The 19822-nt window shown below is 54.2% G+C and overlaps 1 protein-coding gene across 6 annotated transcripts in view; it reads left to right on the top strand.

The window, feature by feature from the left end:
* DIP2A (disco interacting protein 2 homolog A) overlaps window positions 1–19822 on the top strand; it is a 93037-nt gene that overhangs the window by 66912 nt on the left and 6303 nt on the right. For 4 of the 6 annotated variants that reach the window (XM_036849932.1, XM_036849933.1, XM_036849934.1 and 1 more), the window contains 12 exons: window positions 4094–4295; window positions 5155–5264; window positions 5355–5435; window positions 7871–7994; window positions 13043–13164; window positions 13271–13382; window positions 14579–14688; window positions 15191–15321; window positions 15839–16007; window positions 16328–16498; window positions 18398–18459; window positions 19032–19089. In XM_036849932.1, coding sequence (XP_036705827.1) covers window positions 4094–4295; window positions 5155–5264; window positions 5355–5435; window positions 7871–7994; window positions 13043–13164; window positions 13271–13382; window positions 14579–14688; window positions 15191–15321; window positions 15839–16007; window positions 16328–16498; window positions 18398–18459; window positions 19032–19089 — 1452 coding nt within the window. The other 2 variants (XM_036849937.1, XR_005019658.1) reach the window with 2 other exon arrangements.

Consider the following 19822-nt stretch of genomic DNA (forward strand, 5'->3'; position numbering starts at 1 on the left):
TACCACATAGTGATTTGATTTTGTACATAATAGTGAAGGAGTCACTACAATACGTCTAGTTAATGTCCATCAACACACAGAGTTACAGAATTTTTTTCTCGTGGTGAGAACTTCTAAGATCTACTCTCTTAGCAACTTTGAAACACACGGCACAGCAGTATTAACTACAGTCCCATGCTGTACGTGGCACCCCCAGCACTTATCACCTTATAACTGGAAGTTTCTCCCTTTTGACGCCTTCACCCATTTCTCCCACTGCCCCCCCTCACCTCTGGCAACCACCAATCTGTCCTCTATGTCTATGAGCTCATCTTTTTGTTTTTGTTTTTAGATTCCACATATAAGAGATCATATGTTTTTGTCTTTCTTCGTCTAATTTATCTCACTTAGCATAATGCTATCAAGGCCCATCTATGTTGTTGCAAATGGCAAGATTTCATTCTTTTTTATGGCTGAGTAATATTCCTCTGTGTGTGTGTGTGTGTGTGTGTGTGTGTGTGTGTGTGTTTGTGTGTGTGTATACCACAGTTTCTTTATCCATTCATCCATTGATGGATGCTTAGGTATTTGGCTATTGTAAATACTACTGCAATGAACAGAGGGGTGCATATATTTTTTTCAAGTCAGCATTTTGGTATTTTTTTATTTACTTATTTATTTATTTTTGGCTGCATTGGGTCTTTTTTGCTGCGCGTGGGCTTTCTCTAGTTGTGGCGAGCGGGAACTACTCTTCGTTGCGGTGCGCGGGCCTCTCATTGCGGTGGCTCCTCTGGTTGCAGAGCATGGGCTCTAGGCACATGGGCTTCAGAAGTTGTGGCACGTGGGCTCAGTAGTTGTGGCTCTTGGGCTCTAGAGCACAGGCTCAGTAGTTGTGGCGCATGGGCTTAGTTGCTCCGCGACATGTGGGATCTTCCCGGATCAGGGCTCAAACCTGTGCCCCTGCATTGGCAGGTGGATTCTTAACCACTGCGCCACCAGGGATGTCCAGCATTTTTGGTTTTTTTCCAATAAATACCCAGAAGTGGAATTGGTGGATCATATAGTAGTTCTATTTTTAGTTTTTTGAGGAACCCCCATACTGTTTTCCATGGCAGCAGCACCAGTTTACTTTCCAACCAACAGTGCACGAGGGCTCCCTTTTCTCCACACCCTCACCAACACTTGTTATTTTTTGTCCTTTTGATAATAGCCATTCCAACCGGTGTGAGGTGATATCTCATTGTGGTTTTGATTTGCATTTTCCTGATGATTAGTGATGTTTAGCATCTTTTTATATACCTGTTGGCCATTTATATGTCTTCTTTGGAAAAATGTCTATTCAGGTCCTCTGCCCATTTTTTAATTGTATTATTTGATTTTTGTTTTTGGTGTTTTTTTTGCTATTGAGTTGTATGAGTTTCTTACGTATTTTGGATCTTAACCCTTATCAGATATATTATTTGCAAATATTTTCTCCCATTCAATAGGTTCCTTTCCTTTTGTTGATGGTTTCCTTTGCTGTGCAGAAACCTTTTAGTTTGATATAGCCCCACTTGTTTATTTTTGCTCTTGTTGCTTTTGCTTTTGGTGTCAAATCCAAAAAAATCATCACCAAGACTGATGTCAAGGAGTTTACCATAGCCTATGTTTTATTGTAGGAGTTTTACGGTTTCAGGTCTTACATTCAAGTCTTTAATCTATTTTGAATTAGTTTTGTGTGTGGTGTCCAGTTTTCCCAACACCATTCATTGAGGGGGCTCTCTTTCCCTGTTGTCTGTTCTTGTCTCCTTTATTGTAAGTTAACTGACCACATATGTGTGGGATTATTCCTGGGCTCTCTATTCTGTTCCACTGACCTACCTCTGTTTCTGTGCCAGTACCACACTGTTTTGATTACTATAGCTCTATGATGTTTGAAATCAGGGAGCATGATACTTCTAGCTTTGTACTTCTTTCTTAAGATTGCTTTGACAATTCAGGGTCTTTTGTGGTTCCATACAAATGTTAGGAGTGTATTTTCTAGTTCTGTGAAGAATGTCATAGGTATTGTGATATTGCATTAAATCTGCAGATGGCTTTGGGTAGTATGGACATTTCAACAATATTAATTCTTCCAATCCATGAACTCAGAATATCTTTCCATTTATTTGTGTCTTTTTCAGTTTCTTTCATCAGTGTCTCATAGTGTACATGTGTCCTTCACCTCCTTGGTTAAATTTATTCCTAGGTATTTTGTTCTTTTGCATGTAATTGTATATATAATTATATATATATATAATTAAATATTTAGTCACTATTCAAATTTCCCGGATTATCTGATGTTTAGTATGTGTGTTAAACTCAGGATCAAAATAAGGTGAAAATTGCACTTGGTGGGGCCTGGTTTTTAAGTCTTTTTTAATCTATAGACTCCTCTTCTGTCATATTTTTCTTGCAGTTTGTTTATTGACAGAGGCAGGTTGTTTGTCCAGTACGTCTCCCCGTCCTGGGCTCTGACGGCTGTGCCTCTGCGGTGTCACTCAGTGTGCTCCTCTGTCTCCTGTATTTCCTGCGTGTCGGTGGGTAGATCTTGAGGCTTGACCAGACTCGGGCTCGATTTTCTGGCTGACAGTCTCATGGGAGGTGGCATGTTGTGTCCGCTGGCTTGTTAGGGCTTCATGGGGCTGCTGCTTCAATTCTGTGCCTTCCTCATCGTTAACGCAGCAGCTTTGGAAGGGTCTTCTACAAAGAGCGCTGAAGTCGCCGGGGGACCTGGAGGTTGTGCAGGAACGCGAGATCCAGGGTTGATTTTAGGGTCCTGAGCTGGCTTCCTGGAGATGTTTTGCCTTTTGTCTCACTATGAACTAGTGGATTATAGTTGTTATATATATATATTTTTTAAATTAATTAATTTATTTATTTATTTATTTTTGGCTGTGTTGGGTCTTCGTTTCTGTGCGAGGGCTTTCTCCAGCTGTGGCGAGCGGGGGCCACTCTTCATCGCGGTGCGCGGGCCTCTCACTGTCGCCGCCTCTCCCGTTGCGGAGCACAGGTTCCAGACGCGCAGGCTCAGTAGTTGGGGCTCACGAGCCCAGTTGCTCCGCGGCATGTGGGATCCTCCCAGACCAGGGCTCGAACTCTGGTCCCCTGCATTGGCAAGCAGATTCCTAACCACTGTGCCACCAGGGAAGCCCTATAGTTGTTACATTTTTGACAATGGTCAGTGGGAGCCTCTTCGGATTGGCTCTTGAGTCCTTTAGACACACCTCCTGGGCTCTTTGAGGCCACACCCAGGAACAGGAAGCTCGATTCCTGGGGAGGTGGTGCATTTTGTGTCCTAGACCTGACACTACTGAGGCCCCGCTGCCTTCTAGGGGAAATGGAATTTGGGCACTGTCTGGGAACTTGATGTTACTGGCTTTTTTCAGTGGGCAGAGTAGGAGATGATGCCCACCTGCTTACAAGATTACCTGCATCATGAGTTTATGCTGCTAGTTCCAGCTCAAGACCTCAGGGTTTTTTCTTAAGTCACCGATCTTTCTCCACAATGAAAAATTGCAGTGGTGATACTTCCAGCAGAAGTACTCATGTCCTGAGGCCACTCTGCACACACCACAGTCTCCAAATAACCGTCTCCACACTACCTCTCAAGTGTGAAATTTCCGAGCGCAGCTTTAGATGTTTTTTCAATTCTTTTTGCCCGTGGGACTGGATTAATGAAATTCCTGTGTTTAAAGTCACTCTAAGTAGATTCTCTCTGTGGGGCTGTGCCACCAACCTGATTCCACTTCGGTTGAGTTCATTTGTTTTATTTTACTTTCAGTTGTTAGGGCTTGCTTTTTTAAATTTTAAGTTTTTTGTGTGTAAAATATATCCATGGTTCCAAATTTGAAAGCAAGGTGTATTCCGGGGAGTCCAGCTTCTGCCTTGCTGTTCACTGCTTCTCCCACAGGAAGTCACTTAACTGCTTTTACAGCTTTTTTTTAATGTGAGCAGTTACAGATTTATATTCGATTGTGCACATACACAGCACGTGTGTGTAAGTGATAGGAAATGCACACTTGTCTCGCCATGTTTCTCTTCTAACAAAACGTCCCAGAGGTCACAGTTCCCCGTCTCATGCCCCCCCTTCCAGGCCATCGACAGCATCCACCAGGTGGGCGTGTACTGTCTGGCCCTGGTTCCTGCGAACACCTTGCCCAAGGCCCCTCTAGGAGGGATTCACATTTCTGAAACCAAGCAGCGCTTTCTGGAGGGGATGCTGCACCCGTGTAACGTGTTGATGTGCCCTCACATGTGTGTTACCAACCTTCCCAAGCCTCGCCAGAAACAGCCAGGTTAGTGTACATCATGCAACACGTCTGTTCCGTCTTCAGACTGCGGCAGCTACGCTTGTGTTTAACTGGTGCAGCCCTGTTGAATGCTCCGTCTCTGGGGTCGGGGTTAAGAGCCAGGGCGAATGAACGGCACACCAGGTCGGTCCCCACCTCCTGCCCCCCCGGAAGGAGAGCACCGCCCCACGTCCCCAGGATGGGGGTTCCCCCCGCCGGTTAGCACCCACCCCGGGACTGGATTCAGGCCTGGCGTCTGAGCGGTGGAGGCTGCTCCCTGGGGGCGGAACTGATGCCCAAGAGCAGCCCTGGAGCCGGAATCTAAAGCACCGCCGTGGCCGCCATTGCGCCGTGGGGCGGCCGGCCACGCCGAGGCCACGGGGGCTGTGGGCACTGCGCGTGCCGCTACTCGGCTCTGTCATCAGCCACAGTCACCGGGTTGACGGGACCTGGGAGCCCCGACAAACGGTCAACTTCCCTTCCCTGGTTTAACTCTTACGTACAGTTTTTCATTCCTTTGGTTATGTAAATTTTTAGTAAATGCTAACCTTTGCTGATTATTAAATACATGAAATACCATTAAATGAAACACAGCCAGTAAAACAATGAGGTAAATACTTTAAGCTGTGGCTGAGGTCTAATCATATCTCCCCAGGGCATCTGCCGTGTGGTGAATGTCTTCATCTGGCTTGTTTGTAAGAGAGAGATTCTGTTTGTCACTTAGCATAACCCTTGTAGCTGGTTTCCCAAACACCTGTATCGTAGTGAAGAATTAAATGCCTGCCTGTTCAAATAAAAAGTTGTGTGATGATTGCCTATCAGACGTCACCCACCTCTCACGCACGACCCCCCCTTCATTTTCTAGAGGTCGGACCAGCCTCCATGATCGTTGGGAATCTGGTCGCTGGGAGGAGAATCGCCCAGGCCTCGGGGAGGGAGCTGTCTCACCTGGAGGACAGTGACCAGGCGAGGAAGGTAAGGGCGGGAGGGCGGGCGGTGGGGGGGGGGTGCCTCCCTGGCAGGTGGGGCGCCGCCAGGGCTGAGCACCCTCCCCGCACCCCGCAGTTCCTGTTCCTGCCCGACGTGCTGCAGTGGCGGGCCCACAGCACGCCCGAGCACCTGCTGTTCCTGCTGCTGAATGCCAAGGTGAGGCCGCCCGCTCCTGGAGGCCACGCGCTGCCCGCGTAGGTGAGGGGCCGCGGGCTGTCTCCAGCCGTGGTGCTCAGGCTCGAGGCCTCACGTTTGGAGAACAGCGAGCCTTGGCACCCAGGCCCCGGCTGGCGTGCTTCTCTCTCTGGAAGCCTCAGCTTCCACACAAGCCACACAGTTGCCTTTCTGTGGCTTTTATATTTAACAGGAAAATTCTCATTACCTTGTCTTTTGATTATGAATAGTATGCATGTAAATACTCCTAAGTGAACTAAAAGGAAATGTTTATTTTGTAAAAATTAAGAATTTAGACTCTCTACATTTGTTGATAGCTTTAACATGACAAATACTGCTTGGTGCCCTGATCCTGGGTGCCTTTCAGTGGGCGTTATACGATACCAGGAGCTTCTAGGGTATAAAGGAGAAACTGTAAGTTGCGGGCCAGTAGACAAACTATGAAAACATGAAAAATAACAATGAAAACCCTGCATGACTCGCTGTCAGGCGCTCCCGGGCCCACGAGGACGCTTGCGCTCTGACGTCTTAGAAACACTGGCCTTGGGACTTGCCTGGTGGTCCAGTGGTTAAGTCTCTGCACTCCCAATGCAGGGGGCCCAGGTTCAATCCCTGGCTGGGGAACTAAGATCGTGCATGCCGCATGGTGCAGCCAAAAAAAAAACGAAGAGAAACACCAGCCTGGCTTTCAGTACTGCTCGTTACTGGCCACTGTTCCTTCATTCAGAAATATTGATTGATGCCTGCTACATACGCAGTGTTAAAGAAGACAAAAAAGGCCCCTGTTCGCCAGACGGTGAACTAAGTCTTCCTGCTAGAAAACCAGTGCTCAGGAGCAGTGCTGTGGTCCTGGCTCACGTGTATCTGCAGATCTGGAAGGCGTTCAGTAGACATTTGTTTTATGGCTGATGGAATTCTAAAGCCAATAAGTAACAGTTGACCAGGATAAAGTCAGCTGATGGTGAGAAGCTGAAAATCAGTGCAGCCGGGGCTGTGAGGCGGCGAGGCCGGGGCACTGGGCTGACCCCAGGCGTGAGCTGTGAGGGGTGTGACGGGGCCCGTGATTCTGAGCGATTCCTCTGGATTGTAAGAGGGCAAGGGCGGGAGCAGCGGGCCAGGGGGCCGTGGTCCAGGTGAGAGATGACCATTCAGAGAAGAGGACGTGGGGACGTGGACGCATGTGAGGGGGTGGTCAGAGGCAGGCCCGCGGGATCGAGGGTGGCCTGCGTGGGGGCTGAGCGCCTGTGCGGATGGGGCGCTTCCCAGGGAGGAGGGGGCTGTGGGTGGGCGTGTCCAGAGAAGCCACCAGGAGCACAGTCAGCCCAGAAGACCCCATGATCGTCTTTAAAACTCAGAGCTCAGGAGGAACCAACAGAAGACCACCTGGCCTTCTCCAGGTGCATTCCAAAAACTTGTAAGTTTTTGCACTTCTTTTGGCTTGTCAACCTTCTTAGGTTTGAATTGTCCTTAGGTCTCCAAGGACATGCCGGCCTTCGACCCGGGAGGAGGCCTGTGCCTGGCAGGTGGTGTCCCTGGCACGAGGTGGCCCCTAGCCTTGGGGACTGGCGGGGCTCCGGGCCTTTGGGCTCCCGGCGCGTGCCCGGCATGGCGCTCTGTACCTCGGCTTGGGTGTGAGGAGAGTCTGACTTGCTGTGCAAAGCCCCCGCGCCTGCGTGGTGGGGCCCCGGCCGAGGAGCAGTGAGGGGTTTGGAGGCTGCACTGGGCTGTCCTGGAGGCTGGTGGTGGTTAGGCCGAGTGGCGCCCTACTTCTCCTGAGAAGGGCCGAGAGAGCTGTGAGGCCTGACTCGGGTCTGCAGGGGGAGGGAGGGTTAGCTCGGAGCTGGCCCCTGGCCCAGCTCTCCTCCGCAGAGACCCAGGTGCAGGGCGCCCCGCCAGCCACTCATCCGCCCAGGCTCCCTGTAAGAGCAGCCTGCGGCGACCCAGGCCCTGGGACCTGGTGGATGGGGTGCCTGAACATGCATCAGGGTTCAGTTTAGGGGTATGTATTTATTGTTTATCATTTACCTATGTGTGTTTATATTCAGGATAAGGGTTGCTTTTAGGGAGGGAGAGGATGGAATTGGGGGTGTATGTAGAGTGGTGATGATTTATTTTATAAAAGAGACATTGAAACAACGTAGCAAAATACTAGATAATGAAAAGCTGGATATTTATTATGTTATTCTTTATAATACTGTTACATTTAAAATATTTTATCATAATGGCCAAAAGGGTTTTCTTCAATCGCCAAGTCTTTGACTGTGGTGGGCGACCAGGCTCTGAGAAGACTGCAGACGGGTCTGGGGTGGCACCTGTCCTGGTTCCTGACCACAGGGGCTCAGACACGGGCTGTGCACGGAGTGTCCATGGGTCGTCCCCCGCCCCCCGCTCAGCAGTGCCCACGATTGCTTTCCTAGGGCACAGTCACCAGCACCACCACCTGCATCCAGCTGCACAAAAAGGCTGAGAGAGTGGCCGCTGCTCTGATGGAGAAGGCCAGGCTGACCACCGGGGCCCACGTGGCCCTGGTCTATCCCCCAGGTGAGGACCCTGCCGGCCTGCCCTCTGCCCGTGCCCACGCTGCGCTCCCATCACGCGTGCCTTCACCCCTGTGAGCACTTGAATGTAATTGTGAGTCCACTCTTGCCTGTCTTAGTGCAGCCTTTCCTTTCTGTTTGCTTTTTTCATCTGGCTGTTCTTCCCGCATCTCTCCCCTCTGTTTTATTGCTAGAAAGCAAGCACCCTTGTAACCACCAACCAGGTCAAGAAATGGATCTTTGCTTTTCCTGTCCCAGCCACCTCCATTCTCCAAAAGTAGCCTCTGTCCTGACCTCTGTGGTCACCACTTCTTCCATTTCTTTATCGTTTGATCACCCAGATGAGCGTCCTAGCCATCACAGTTTAGTCTGCCAATTTTCTTTAAATCTGATATGTGTTTAAGTTTCCTTTAACCTGCAGGCTGCCCCCGTCCGACTCTTCTGTGGCCCTGGAGCATCCCTGCCGTCTGGAGTGGCTCCGTGTGTGCCGGGCGGCCGCTCCTGGGCTCCCACAGGGAACCCCGGGTCAGACTCGGGCTTGCTTCCCTCGCAAGACCCTAAGCGCTGTCGGGCTATTTCTTTCTTTTGCAGAATTAGCACACTTGGCAGCCAATGACATTCTCTGTCCCGAATTCATTAACGCTTTAAGGGTCACTAAACGGTGGTGTTCTAACTCTGTCCTTTCTTTTTCACTTGTCAGCCATAAACTATAAACAGACACTTCCCCTCCTCATTAGTATCTGGTCACCCAGTGGTAGAATTCAGCTGTGAAAGGTAGAGTAAGTGTTGCTTCTTTCCTTCTATCAATAAAATGAATTCTGTTTCTTGTCGCACTCTAGTGGGAGCTACTCCCACGTCCTCGGGTGTGACCTCCCGTCCTGATGCCTCCTGCTGTCTGCTGGGACCAGGTGCCCTGGCCAGTTCTCCGTGGAGCCTGGTGTTCACAGCACCAGTCTGGGCCAGGGGCTCGTCCCTCCTGGGCTGGCCGCTGGCCGTTGACCCTTTCCTTGAACAGAGCTCTGATTTAAAATGAGTATAATAATTATATCTCGGAGACAGGCAGTGCCTCATGAGTTCATACTGTTGTACCCGATCAGATTCAGGGTTACAGGGTTTTACTGAACCCTTCTTGACGTTCTGTCTGCTTTATGCCTGTGTCTCCCTTCTTCCCTACTGAGAATCCTGATTCTCCAGGATGGGAGGCGATAGAATTCAAATATCCCAAGATCACTCACTTGCTTTATCCTGTGTCACAAGCAGCACCCCCAAAATAACGGTAGTAATACGTGACCACCTGTGTGATTTTTGAAAGCAGCTTAAATATTTTCACACGTGCTTTCTCCACCCGTTTTCCCTGTAGCTGTGCTCTCTGTGTCGCCGGGGCGGGTGAGGCTGGGGGCCTGCAAAGCCGGCCTCTCCTCACCCTCAGTCCACCGGTGACTGCATTCAGTCTCTTTCTGCCACGCTGGTTCTCTAATTGGTTTCTCAGGAAGGGTTCATGGGAACAGTATCCCCTGAGTTCTTGCTTGTTGGTAACAGTCTGTACACTGCGCAATGAAAGTTGTTTTTGCTAGATAAAAAAATCCCTGACTCACATTTTCTTTTCTTGAGCCTCTCAAATATGTGTCCATTTTCTCCTGGCCTTAAGCATCAAGTCTGACGATAATCTAATTTTCTTTCTCTTATTAGTCACCGGCTGTTTTGCTCTAGGTGCCAAAAGGACATTTTTTTCCCTTCTTGAAGTCTGGCATATGGTTGTAACATTGATTATTACAGGGCAGCGTTCTCTTACCTAAGGTATCTTTGGAAGGCAGCTACGCTCACCACTGTACCATCAATGCCATACAATGTATAAGGTATCTTTAAATAAGAAGCTGCACATCTTTTTTTTTTTTTTTAATTTCAAGGAAGTTTTCTAGAATTGTAGTCTTTTCGCTGTCTCTTCCCTTGCTTTGATTTTCTTCGCATCTCCTTCCTGCTCCCATGGCCCACGTGTTAGGTCTTCTCTGTCGCTTTCCCCAGGAGTGTCTCCGTTGAGTTTCCAGTCTCCTCCTCTTCGTGGTTTCTGTGTCCGTTGTCTTGTTTGCTCTTGGGCTCCTTCTAGTTCCATCTTCGTTTCTGAAATGATTTTTTATAGTTTCTACTTCTTTCCTCACTTCTTTTTTCTAGTTCTGATTTTGGTTATTCGTTCGTATCCTGCATCATTTTCTTAATGCGTTTTAGCGCATGTTAAAATGGGCTGCAGTTCTTATCTGCTGTCTTTGTCTGGACAGATGACGATCTGCCCCGATTCTTTTCCTTGTACCTGTGTGGGACTTGGCCCCCCGGCCACCCGCACGGAACCCCCCTCCTCCCGCCTCCTTCTGTGCCCCGCACCCTGAGCCCCGAGCCCCACTCCGTGGGCCTCTCTGTGTTGGGCTGGATTGCTGGGCCCAAACCCTCATGGCTGCTCATTGGCACCGGTGAGTGGGTGAACGGTTTCCGTCCCTCGCCCTGCTCTCTGATCAGACCCACAGTCGTGGGAACAAGATGCCTGCGCCTCCCCAGTCGGGACGTCTGGGCCTCCTGGGGGCTCCCAGTCCTCCCTGCTCCCTCTGGGGCCACCTGGCTCCTGTGGGATCCCCTCACTCTGCCCAGTGCGGCCCCTACAGCCCCTCCTCACCGTCGGCTCCGTCTCACCCGCTTGGCGCCCGCTCTGCCTCTCCTGGCTTGTCTTGGGGTCTTGGTTCTGGGAGTTTGCTGCTTGGCTGTTAGGGGATGTTTTTCTCCTGCGTCTGGCGCACGGGTGGTGGGCACTCGGAAGACCTTTCCCTTTCCCTTTCCCTGGCGGCCTGGGCCTTAGCTGGAACAGGAATCACAGGTTTCTCTGGCTTGGTGGGTGCTTCGCCAGGGTTGTAGGTGGTTTTCTTTTTTCCCCCCGTTATAAGTCTGTTGTTGTTTTGCCTGGAAGCTTGTTGGTTCTAGCTCAGGGATTTTTCTGGGAAATGCCTGGGTCTAGGTCCTCTTTGACTTTCTTGCCCACTTAATCTTCATCTCAGGGAAATGTTCTTTTTCCTTACTGCCTTTTCTCCCTCTTTTTCATGCTTCTGGAACTCCTGACTCAGGTTTTGGGTACCGTCTCTTTTCAGTGTGTCTGGCAGGACACGACTTGTACTGGGCGCTTTCTCTCTGCCTGTGGGATCTGGGGGCCTCTTCCCAGGGGGCTGCCGTGGAGTGCTCCCTGCCCGGCAGCCAGGGCGAGCTGGCGGCCCGGCTTGTTTCTTGACACGGATGCGTGGTGGCTTGGACGCTGCAGAACTCCCACTGGCATTACAATTATTCTGCTCTTTCCGGTCCCGGGAACGTGCGGTCATTTTTCTCCAGGACTGATTGCAGCTCCCACTCTTCTCGTCTCCCTGGGCTCAGTGTGAGGCAAACATCACCCCGGCCGAGATGAGGCAGGGACGCAGCCGCTCGGGAGCCCCGGCCATCACCGTCCACACCAGGCGGAGAGCCTGGGAGGACCACAGCCATTCTGGGGCTCAGGGCTGCAGCTGCAGGCGTGCAGCGTGAGGACATGCTGGGGGTGAGGGACGCTGAAGTAACAGGAGAATAGGAGAAAAGACGGAAGGAGGGCCGACGCCTCTCTCCCTTTGGGGCATGTTTGACACTGTTGATAAAAAATTTTTAGTGAATAAAGGAAAATGCTTGGTGAAGTTCTGAATTTACGACCTTACCAGCAGGTGGAGAGTATAATTAATAGCTGGAGGGCAGATCCCACCCTGCTTGAAGGCTGGGAATAGGTGCAGGTGTTTTGCAGATGCACACCGGGGTGTGTGTGTGTGTGTGTGTGTGTGCGCGCGTGCGTGTCGTGCATTTCCTGATTTCCTGCGAGGGGCCAGGCCTTTCTCCTCAGGGGTGTGTGGCCCTGCAGTGACTCTCTGGGAGCTGCAGACAGGTGGGGTGCGGGCAGGGACAGGGCTGCCCCGCATGTTCGCCTGGTGATGCCAGGACAAGAGGAGATGCACACGCAGGGACGGCAGGAGCTGCATGAGCTCGTGGAAGTGAGTTGCTGACGGTGCTTTCTTGTGTTCAGCTTGGTGGTACCTTTGTGGCGCGCTGGGCAGAGGGGCCCTGCGGGGTGCGAGGACGCTCGCCCGCGTGTCGGCCTGCCCGCTGGCTCTGTCTCCTGAGCTGCCCACAAGCACAGCGCAGATGGGTGGTCCCCGGTGGGTGGGCTCAGGCCCGTAAAGATGACCGTGCTGAGCACCCCTGGCCCTGATGGAGCATCGTGAACTTGTAATCTGCTGAAACCCATGAGCTGGGTTAAACGTTGCATATTTATTTTGACCCTGGAATCAAAACAGCCTGAGACTGGTGTCTTGTAGCCAGATGATGTCAGGCAGGGCCTTGCGATTTGAGGACAGTATCTGGAGGAGTCTCCAGGGTGTGGGACTCAGGTGTTCTCAAGTCGGACTGAGTTCAAGAGGGGAAGATGGGTTTTAAGTGTGGTACAGTTCCCCCCGGTTTTAATTATGGAGAACTTGAAACACATAAAAGAGTTGAAGGAGCAGCGAGTGGTCCCACGTTTCGGCGCGGGGTTGGGAGCGGGGCGGGGACATCCTGGCCCATCCCCGGGGGTGTGGGCCTCCCTGGAGAAGCGGCCAGGCCCCCCACGTCAGGGCGCAGAGGCACGCGAGAGGTGCGGGGCTTCCGGGGTGGGCAGCTCGCCCACCCGCCCGCAGTTCATCCCGACGCACAGGTGGCGGGCAGGGCGCGCTGCTCCACGTGAGGGGCATGGGCCTCCCGCCCTCCATGGCCTCCTCTGGGCTGTGACTGTGCTCCCCCCACCTCCTGGCCTCCCCGTGTCTGGGCGGGGGGTGACCTGCAGCAGGGGTAGCCCTCTGTCCCTCCGTAACAGCGCTGTTCGGTGCACACCCTGTTAGTGTGGAGGAGGGTGGTTTTATTCAAGCACAGCAGGTGAGGCCCCTGGTTTTTCTCGTGGATCCACGGCACTGGACGTGGGGAGCCGCCTTTGACCCGCTGATGCCCTCTGACCATGTGTCTCCCCAGGGGTGGACCTCATTGCCGCCTTCTACGGCTGCCTGTACTGTGGCTGCGTGCCCGTCACCGTGCGGCCCCCGCACCCCCAGAACCTCACCACCACACTTCCCACCGTCAAGATGATCGTGGAGGTAGGCAGGCACCACGGCCAGCAGGGCGGACCTGACCTTGGGCCCGTGTGCAGTTTGCTCCCAGGCACCGAGTCTCACTTGTGCCTTCAACCCCTGTGCCCTGCAGGTCAGCAAGTCTGCGTGCGTACTCACGACGCAGGCCATCACGCGGCTGCTCAAGTCCAAAGAAGCACTGGCCGCCGTGGACGTCAGGACCTGGCCGACCATTCTAGACACAGGTGCGCATCCTTGCTGCGCTGGTGCGCTCGCCGGCCCCACCAGGATCAGCCCCCTTTCCTTCCTCTGTTGTAGGGATTGCGTTGTCGCCACGTAAACATAAAGGTAGGCTAAGAGCAGCTTAGCAGCTTCAGTGAATGGTGAGAGGCTACTAACAGGAGCCTCGCCGGCTGGGTGCCTGACAGCCTGTGTCCACCAGCTCGAGCCTAGAGCCGGGCGCGCAGGACGGAGGGCGGCTGGTGGGGAGCGGAGGTCCTTCCAAGGCCCGGCGCCTGTGGACGAGCTCCTCTTGCTGCCTTTCATGACCACGCAGCCGTTGGCAGCTGTGGGGACATAGACGGTGCCACAGCACACACACACCCGTCCTGGGTCCCCTTCATGGGTGCGTGCTCCCACGCCCCAGAAGATGCTTGTGGGCCCCTCTGTCTTGGCCTGTGGGGTCAGCCGTCAAGGCACCCCAAACCAGCAGCGCCCTGCAGGCTCCATCGGTAACTCGAGGCGCATGGCCACATGGGTGCCAGCTGGCAAGCAGAGAAGGGTCCCTCCTTCCCCGTCGCGCCTGGTGGGTAGAGGTGCCTGTCCTTGCCCACCAGGGCACTGCCCACGAGAGGAAGTCAGGGACCGTGTTGTCAGTGGCCACCTGCCTGATACCAGCAACAGGCACGGGGAGCTGGTCCAGGGCGGCTGGCGGGGCGCCCAGGGGTGGGCCCGGGAGCAGATGGGCACCGGGTGTCCCATCACCTCACCCGCTCCCTGCCCTCGCCTCGCCTCGCCTCACCTGTGTGCGGTCAGTGCTGTGCCCACTTCACGGTCCTGAAGGAACGCGATGAAGCACCCAGAGCCCTGGGGGCCCATCCTTAGCACTCACTATGCACAGAACTGTCGGTAGTCCTGGCTCCATCACAGGCTCTGGGACCCTGGCCAAGTCCCCGCTCCCCTGAGCTTTCCTGTGGGGCTCCCTCAGCCCATCTCCAGCCCTCCGTGTCCGCCTCGTCCCGTCCCCATCACCACATGCTCAGCGTGGTCGGCGAGGGTCCGTTCCACGTGACCTTCCCTGCGTACACACGCGGCCTGCTCTCCCGCAGCCTGACTTCTGCTCTGAGCTCCCCAGCTCCCCAGCTCCCCAGGTGCGTCCTGTCTCCTCTCTCCACGAGAGCCTGAGCTAGCACCCACGCCCCCCGTGTCTCCTGACCGACAGATGACATACCCAAGAAGAAGGTGGCCAGCATCTTCAGGCCCCCGTCCCCAGACGTGCTCGCATACTTGGACTTCAGCGTGTCGACCACGGGGATCCTGGCGGGCGTGAAGGTGGGTCCTCTGGCTGGAGCTCCCCTCCACTCCGGCCCCTGACACAGTGGGTGGGCAAAGGGCAGAAAGGTGTTGGCTGCAGGTCTGTGCAGGCCCTTCCTCCTCCCAGAGCTTAAAGCAGCAGTTTTGCTCCTTAAAGTTTGTGTTAAATACCAATAAACCCGCACATTAGGTTAGCCTGAGAGTAATGCGTATTTTGATGTTTTATGGTAACGTCTGAACTCTCTGATTCATGACTCTCTGGCCTCGAGGACTAGGTGGCTTGGATGAGTCTGTCACGTTAGCAGGCACCAGACGCTCCATTAAAATCCTTTATTACCCTGAACGCTCGCCTAGAAGATTCCCAGTGTGCCATTCCTGGGTACTGATTGGTGTATGTGGGATTGGGCCAGCCACCCTTTCAGGAAGTGAAGGTGTCCGGCTGCTGTGGGCGGCAGGCACTGCCGTCAGCCCTCCCTCTTCCCTCACGTCACTGAGCAGAGCTTTCCTTTCACTCCTTAAGATGTCGCACGCAGCCACCAGCGCCCTGTGCCGCTCCATCAAGCTGCAGTGTGAGCTGTACCCCTCCAGGCAGATCGCCATCTGCCTCGACCCCTACTGTGGCCTCGGCTTTGCCCTGTGGTGTCTGTGCAGGTGAGTGTGCAGGTAGAGTGTGCAGGTGAGTGGAGGGTGAGTGTGCAGGTGAGTGTGCGGGTAGAATCCCCCCACTCCTTACCCCACCCCCGGCTGAATTGCTTCTTTAGACGCCCCCTTTCTAAGGTACATTTTTGATGCCCACCTAGCGGAGGATACACGTGTGAGTGGGTTGGTTTGTGTGGGTGTTGGGTGGGTTGGAGTTCGGGTCTGAAATTGAGTAAAAGAGTAAAAATGCCTTTTTATTAAGTGCACACTCTCCATTACTACTAATTCCATCCAGAACAGGGAAGTAGGAACCCATCTTTGTAAGCAGAACCCCGTCCCTGCCGGCTGGGCCGTCCCTGACAGCGACCCTGGATCCTTGAGTGCTGGTGGCGGGACCTGCGCCCCCAAGTTTTCTACTGAAAGCCCCACTCGGCCAGAGCAGAAAGGGTGGGCTCTGCCGGGAAGGGCAGTGTCCTTGAGGGGAGAGGCGCCTGCACACGTGCTGACCCCGCCCCTGTCGCTGTCACAGCGTCTACTCGGGACACCAGTCGGTGCTGGTGCCCCCGCCGGAGCTGGAGGCCAACGCGTCCCTGTGGCTGTGGGCTGTCAGCCAGTACAAGGCCCGCGTCACCTTCTGCTCCTACTCGGTGATGGAGACGTGCGCCCGCGGCCTGGGCGCACAGACGGCGGTGCTCAGGGTGCGTGCCGGCCGGGCCTGGAGAGACCCCCGGACCTCTCCCAGCGACCGAAAACCCTCCCGGGGCACCCCGCCCCCTGCTGCGAGCTCCCCCCCCCCCCGCACTCTGACACACACCCGTGGTGCACCTCCTGGGAGGAGAGTGGGGTGGGCGCAGGGCAGGGTGGGTCCGACCCTGGGTCGGAGCGCACCGCAGGGTCTCCGAGGCCTCAGGGGCCGGGGCCAGAGGGCGGAGCGGGGGAGACGGAACCGAGGAGGCGGGGCTCGAGCAGCTTGGCCTTTACGCTCAGACCCGGCCGTGTGCGCCCACTCCTCCCACAGATGAAGGGCGTGAACCTGTCGTGCGTGCGCACCTGCATGGTGGTGGCCGAGGAGCGGCCCAGGATCGCGCTCACACAGTCCTTCTCCAAGCTGTTCGGGGACCTGGGCCTGCCCGCGCGCGCCGTGAGCACCACGTTCGGCTGCAGGGTCAACGTGGCCATCTGCCTGCAGGTGGGCGGCAGGGCTTCCCGCTGGGCGCCACGTGCACGCGCCGCGCTTCTCCGCCCTCCTTGGGTCCTTTCCTGTCCCCCCAGCCTTTGATGTTGCGTTTTCCAAATAGCACGTTAGCTTTGAGAGCTGAGCATTTTACTTTAAAAGAGATTCTGTTCTTGATGAACAAAGACTTATTTGGAAAAATTAAAATTGTTTGGAACGGTGACTATCGTCTGGAAGAGTTTCTCAGTTGGATGTGGCGCGCGGTTAATATTCTAAAGAGAGAGGAAGCTAATTGGTTTTAAGACGTCTAGCAATTTTAAATGGAAACGTTAACGAGTGTGATCGTTTATATTGCCCGGAATTCATTTTTGGAACATTAACATATTTTACTTATTAAAAGGAAACAAAGTTTCAGAACAGCTACCTATAGTGCAGTGCTGTTTACTGCTTCTTCAGGTGACTCTGGCTGTTTTCCAGATTTCCTACTAGTACCTCAGTCCCACTTCTTTCTAAACCACGTTGCATGCTCACACACCCACGTTCAGGAGTTGTTGGGAGGAAAGGCCTCAGGGGAACCACAGTTCCTCATCCCGAGCCCGTACTGGCCAGTGCCTGCCGGACACAGGGAGGGTCTCGACTGCAGAGTCTGGCGTCCTGTTGTCCTGGTGTTCCTGCGACGGCCTCTCCACAATGGAGACGGCTGACCATCTCGCTCGGGGAGACGCCCAGGCCTCGCTCGGACCCTTGCTGAGTGGCAGGAGGAGTAGGGTGGTCCCTCGTGAGGTCCTCCCGTTGTAGACAGTGTGACTGCACCTCGGCTGCTGGCGCAGGGTTGGTGGCTGTCAGCGCAGCCCTTCTGTCTGCTCAGCGTCTGGCAGCCCGGGCCCTCCTTCCTGGAAACGCGATGGCATCTGTGTTGCTTATCAGCACATGGGCGGCAGAAGTCTTGCTGGGAAGTCCTTGGTTTGCACTCTGAGATGCAGTGATGCACTTTGCTCTCTCTCAGCTGTGTTTCTCACGTGCCTGTGCTCTCTGTGTTTCCTGTGGCTTCTCCTCCCTGTCTCCCTCTGCTGGCCTCCTTTGTTTCTGTCAGCCCAACAGGCTGGGAAAGCTGGCTAAGCAAGTACGACCTTGACCTCGACCTCGAGGTGCCTCTGTGCTTCCCATGAGTTCACGTGGCCTCTCGTGAACTCCAGACAAATACGCGTTTCTTCTGCTCACAGTGGATGTTATTTGACATATTACAGAAGCTCCTTTGTAACTGAATTTAAGACAAAAAGTATTTTCAGAAGCATTTAACCTTCATTTTAATAAATTGCCTCTGGAGGAAGGGCTGTGTTTAGTCTCAATGAAAAAATTTCCGTTTTCATTCCAGGGCAGACATAGGTAACTTTGGGATCTTCAGAGAATGATGCCGGGGCGGAGTGTCCGTGTAACTTGACGTTCTTTATCTAATGAAAAGGAACGTGCTGTCCTGTAATCAGGGCCAATGTCAGCTGTCAGATGAGAGGAGAGAGAGTGAGGACGTCATTCTGGCAAATCCCTGGTGGGGCCTCACCGTGCCCAGCCCTCAGAATTAGGTCGGAGCGAGCATGGCGCGTGGAAATGCCCCAAAACCCATAGCGGTGTTTTCTCAGAGACCAGCGGGGATAGAGCTATCAGGACTGAAATGTGAAATTGTTTGACTTGACATCTTCCTTCAGCGTTACGGGAGGTTTCCCTCGGTGGTACCAAGCCTTGTAGATGTTTGCAGGAGGGCAGACTCTTGCTGGGAGCAGAGCAGCTGCCCTCCCGGCCCCACCCCAGCCCCCGGGCCGGAGGAGCCGTCCCCCAGCTGCACCCGTGTGGAGGCGATGCCCCTGGAAACCACGGCGTGAGGCCCGAGTGGACAAACCTCTGCTGCTCCCCTTGCAGGGCACGGCCGGCCCGGACCCCACGACCGTCTACGTGGATATGAGGGCACTGCGCCATGACAGGTAACAGCACCCGGGCCCCTGGGCAGCCTGGGCCTCCCCTGCATCCCTGTGTCCTCCCTTGATCAGTCATTCCCACGACCAGGAAGGGAATGACCTTCCAAGAGTGACCGAGCATTTGACACGTGGCTTTTTATGGGGTAGAAAACAAGTAAGCCCATCGTTGGGCAGGACAGAGGCATCACGTCAGCAGACATGTCCCGGGGGCCACGGTGTGTACCTGCGGGTCGGGGTCCCTCCCAGCTTTGGAGCTGGATCCCAGTTCTGGATCCTCAGATGCAGCTTGAGGTAAACCATGGTGGAGCTTCCTGGGGGGCGAGGCCAGCTGGCCAGGGGCCCCCCGAGGACATAGAGCCAGCTCCTGCCCTGAGCAGTGCTTGGTGAGCCACGCACCCGAAGTCACTGCTCCAAGGTCACAGCAAGGTCCTGATCAAAAGGCTGAAGGCTTGGCTGTTGTCAACGGACTGGCTGTCGCAGTGATAATCAATTTCTGACCACCTTGTGAGTTGACTTTTTAGAGATTGTTGTCTGTGTAGTCAATTTTATTCTGAAATTTTTCCCTTGTTAATTTTTAGGGTACGTTTGGTGGAACGGGGTTCTCCGCACAGTCTGCCATTGACAGAGTCTGGAAAGGTAGTGCAGGGGACTGGGCCTCCATCCTTACATTGTCCTGGGAGGTGCTCTCAGTGAGCACAGACCCCTGTGGTCGGGCTGGGCTGGGCTGACGTAGAGGCCTCTCCTCGCTGCAAACACACACACACACACACACACACACACACACACACACACACACTTGCTAAGTCTTTACGTCTACATCTGAGTTCCAGTTCCAAAAAGGGAGGACCTCAGGTGCAGAGACCTAGAAGGAACTGCACTGCTGGATCTTGAGGCCACGGGGCGCCTGTTGCCTTCATGGCGGCCCTGGAGCAGCACACTGGGGCCTGGAAGAACTCAGCCCCTGGCTCAGGTGACAGCCAGGAAGTGGTCCCCACCACGGTGGCAGTTTACCATTAAAGCAGTCCAGGCCTGGTGCAATCTCAGGAACCCAGAGTGGGCTCAGGTGGTGGGGCTGTGAGACCACCTGAGGGCACCCAGGGAAAAACTTTGAGCCACCGTGAGGGGTCAGCAGACATAGAGCCAGGAGAACAGGCGTTCTCAGAAGCAGGGGAGGTTCAGAGGAAGGAAGAAGACCCCCAGGAACCCTCAGACAATGTGATGGGGTGGGGAAGGCCTGCGCCCAGCCCCCGGCCTCGGGGCTCCCTCTGCAGCTGCACCACCAGAGGAGGGCTCGGCACAGCCCCTGCTCTGTTCGCGCTCGCCCGAGCGCGCGCCACAGCTGCCTCCAGGGAGACGGCCCGCGGTGAAT

This window comes from Balaenoptera musculus, chromosome 4 (genome assembly GCF_009873245.2).
Source record: "Balaenoptera musculus isolate JJ_BM4_2016_0621 chromosome 4, mBalMus1.pri.v3, whole genome shotgun sequence".
NCBI classification, from domain to species: domain Eukaryota; kingdom Metazoa; phylum Chordata; class Mammalia; order Artiodactyla; family Balaenopteridae; genus Balaenoptera; species Balaenoptera musculus.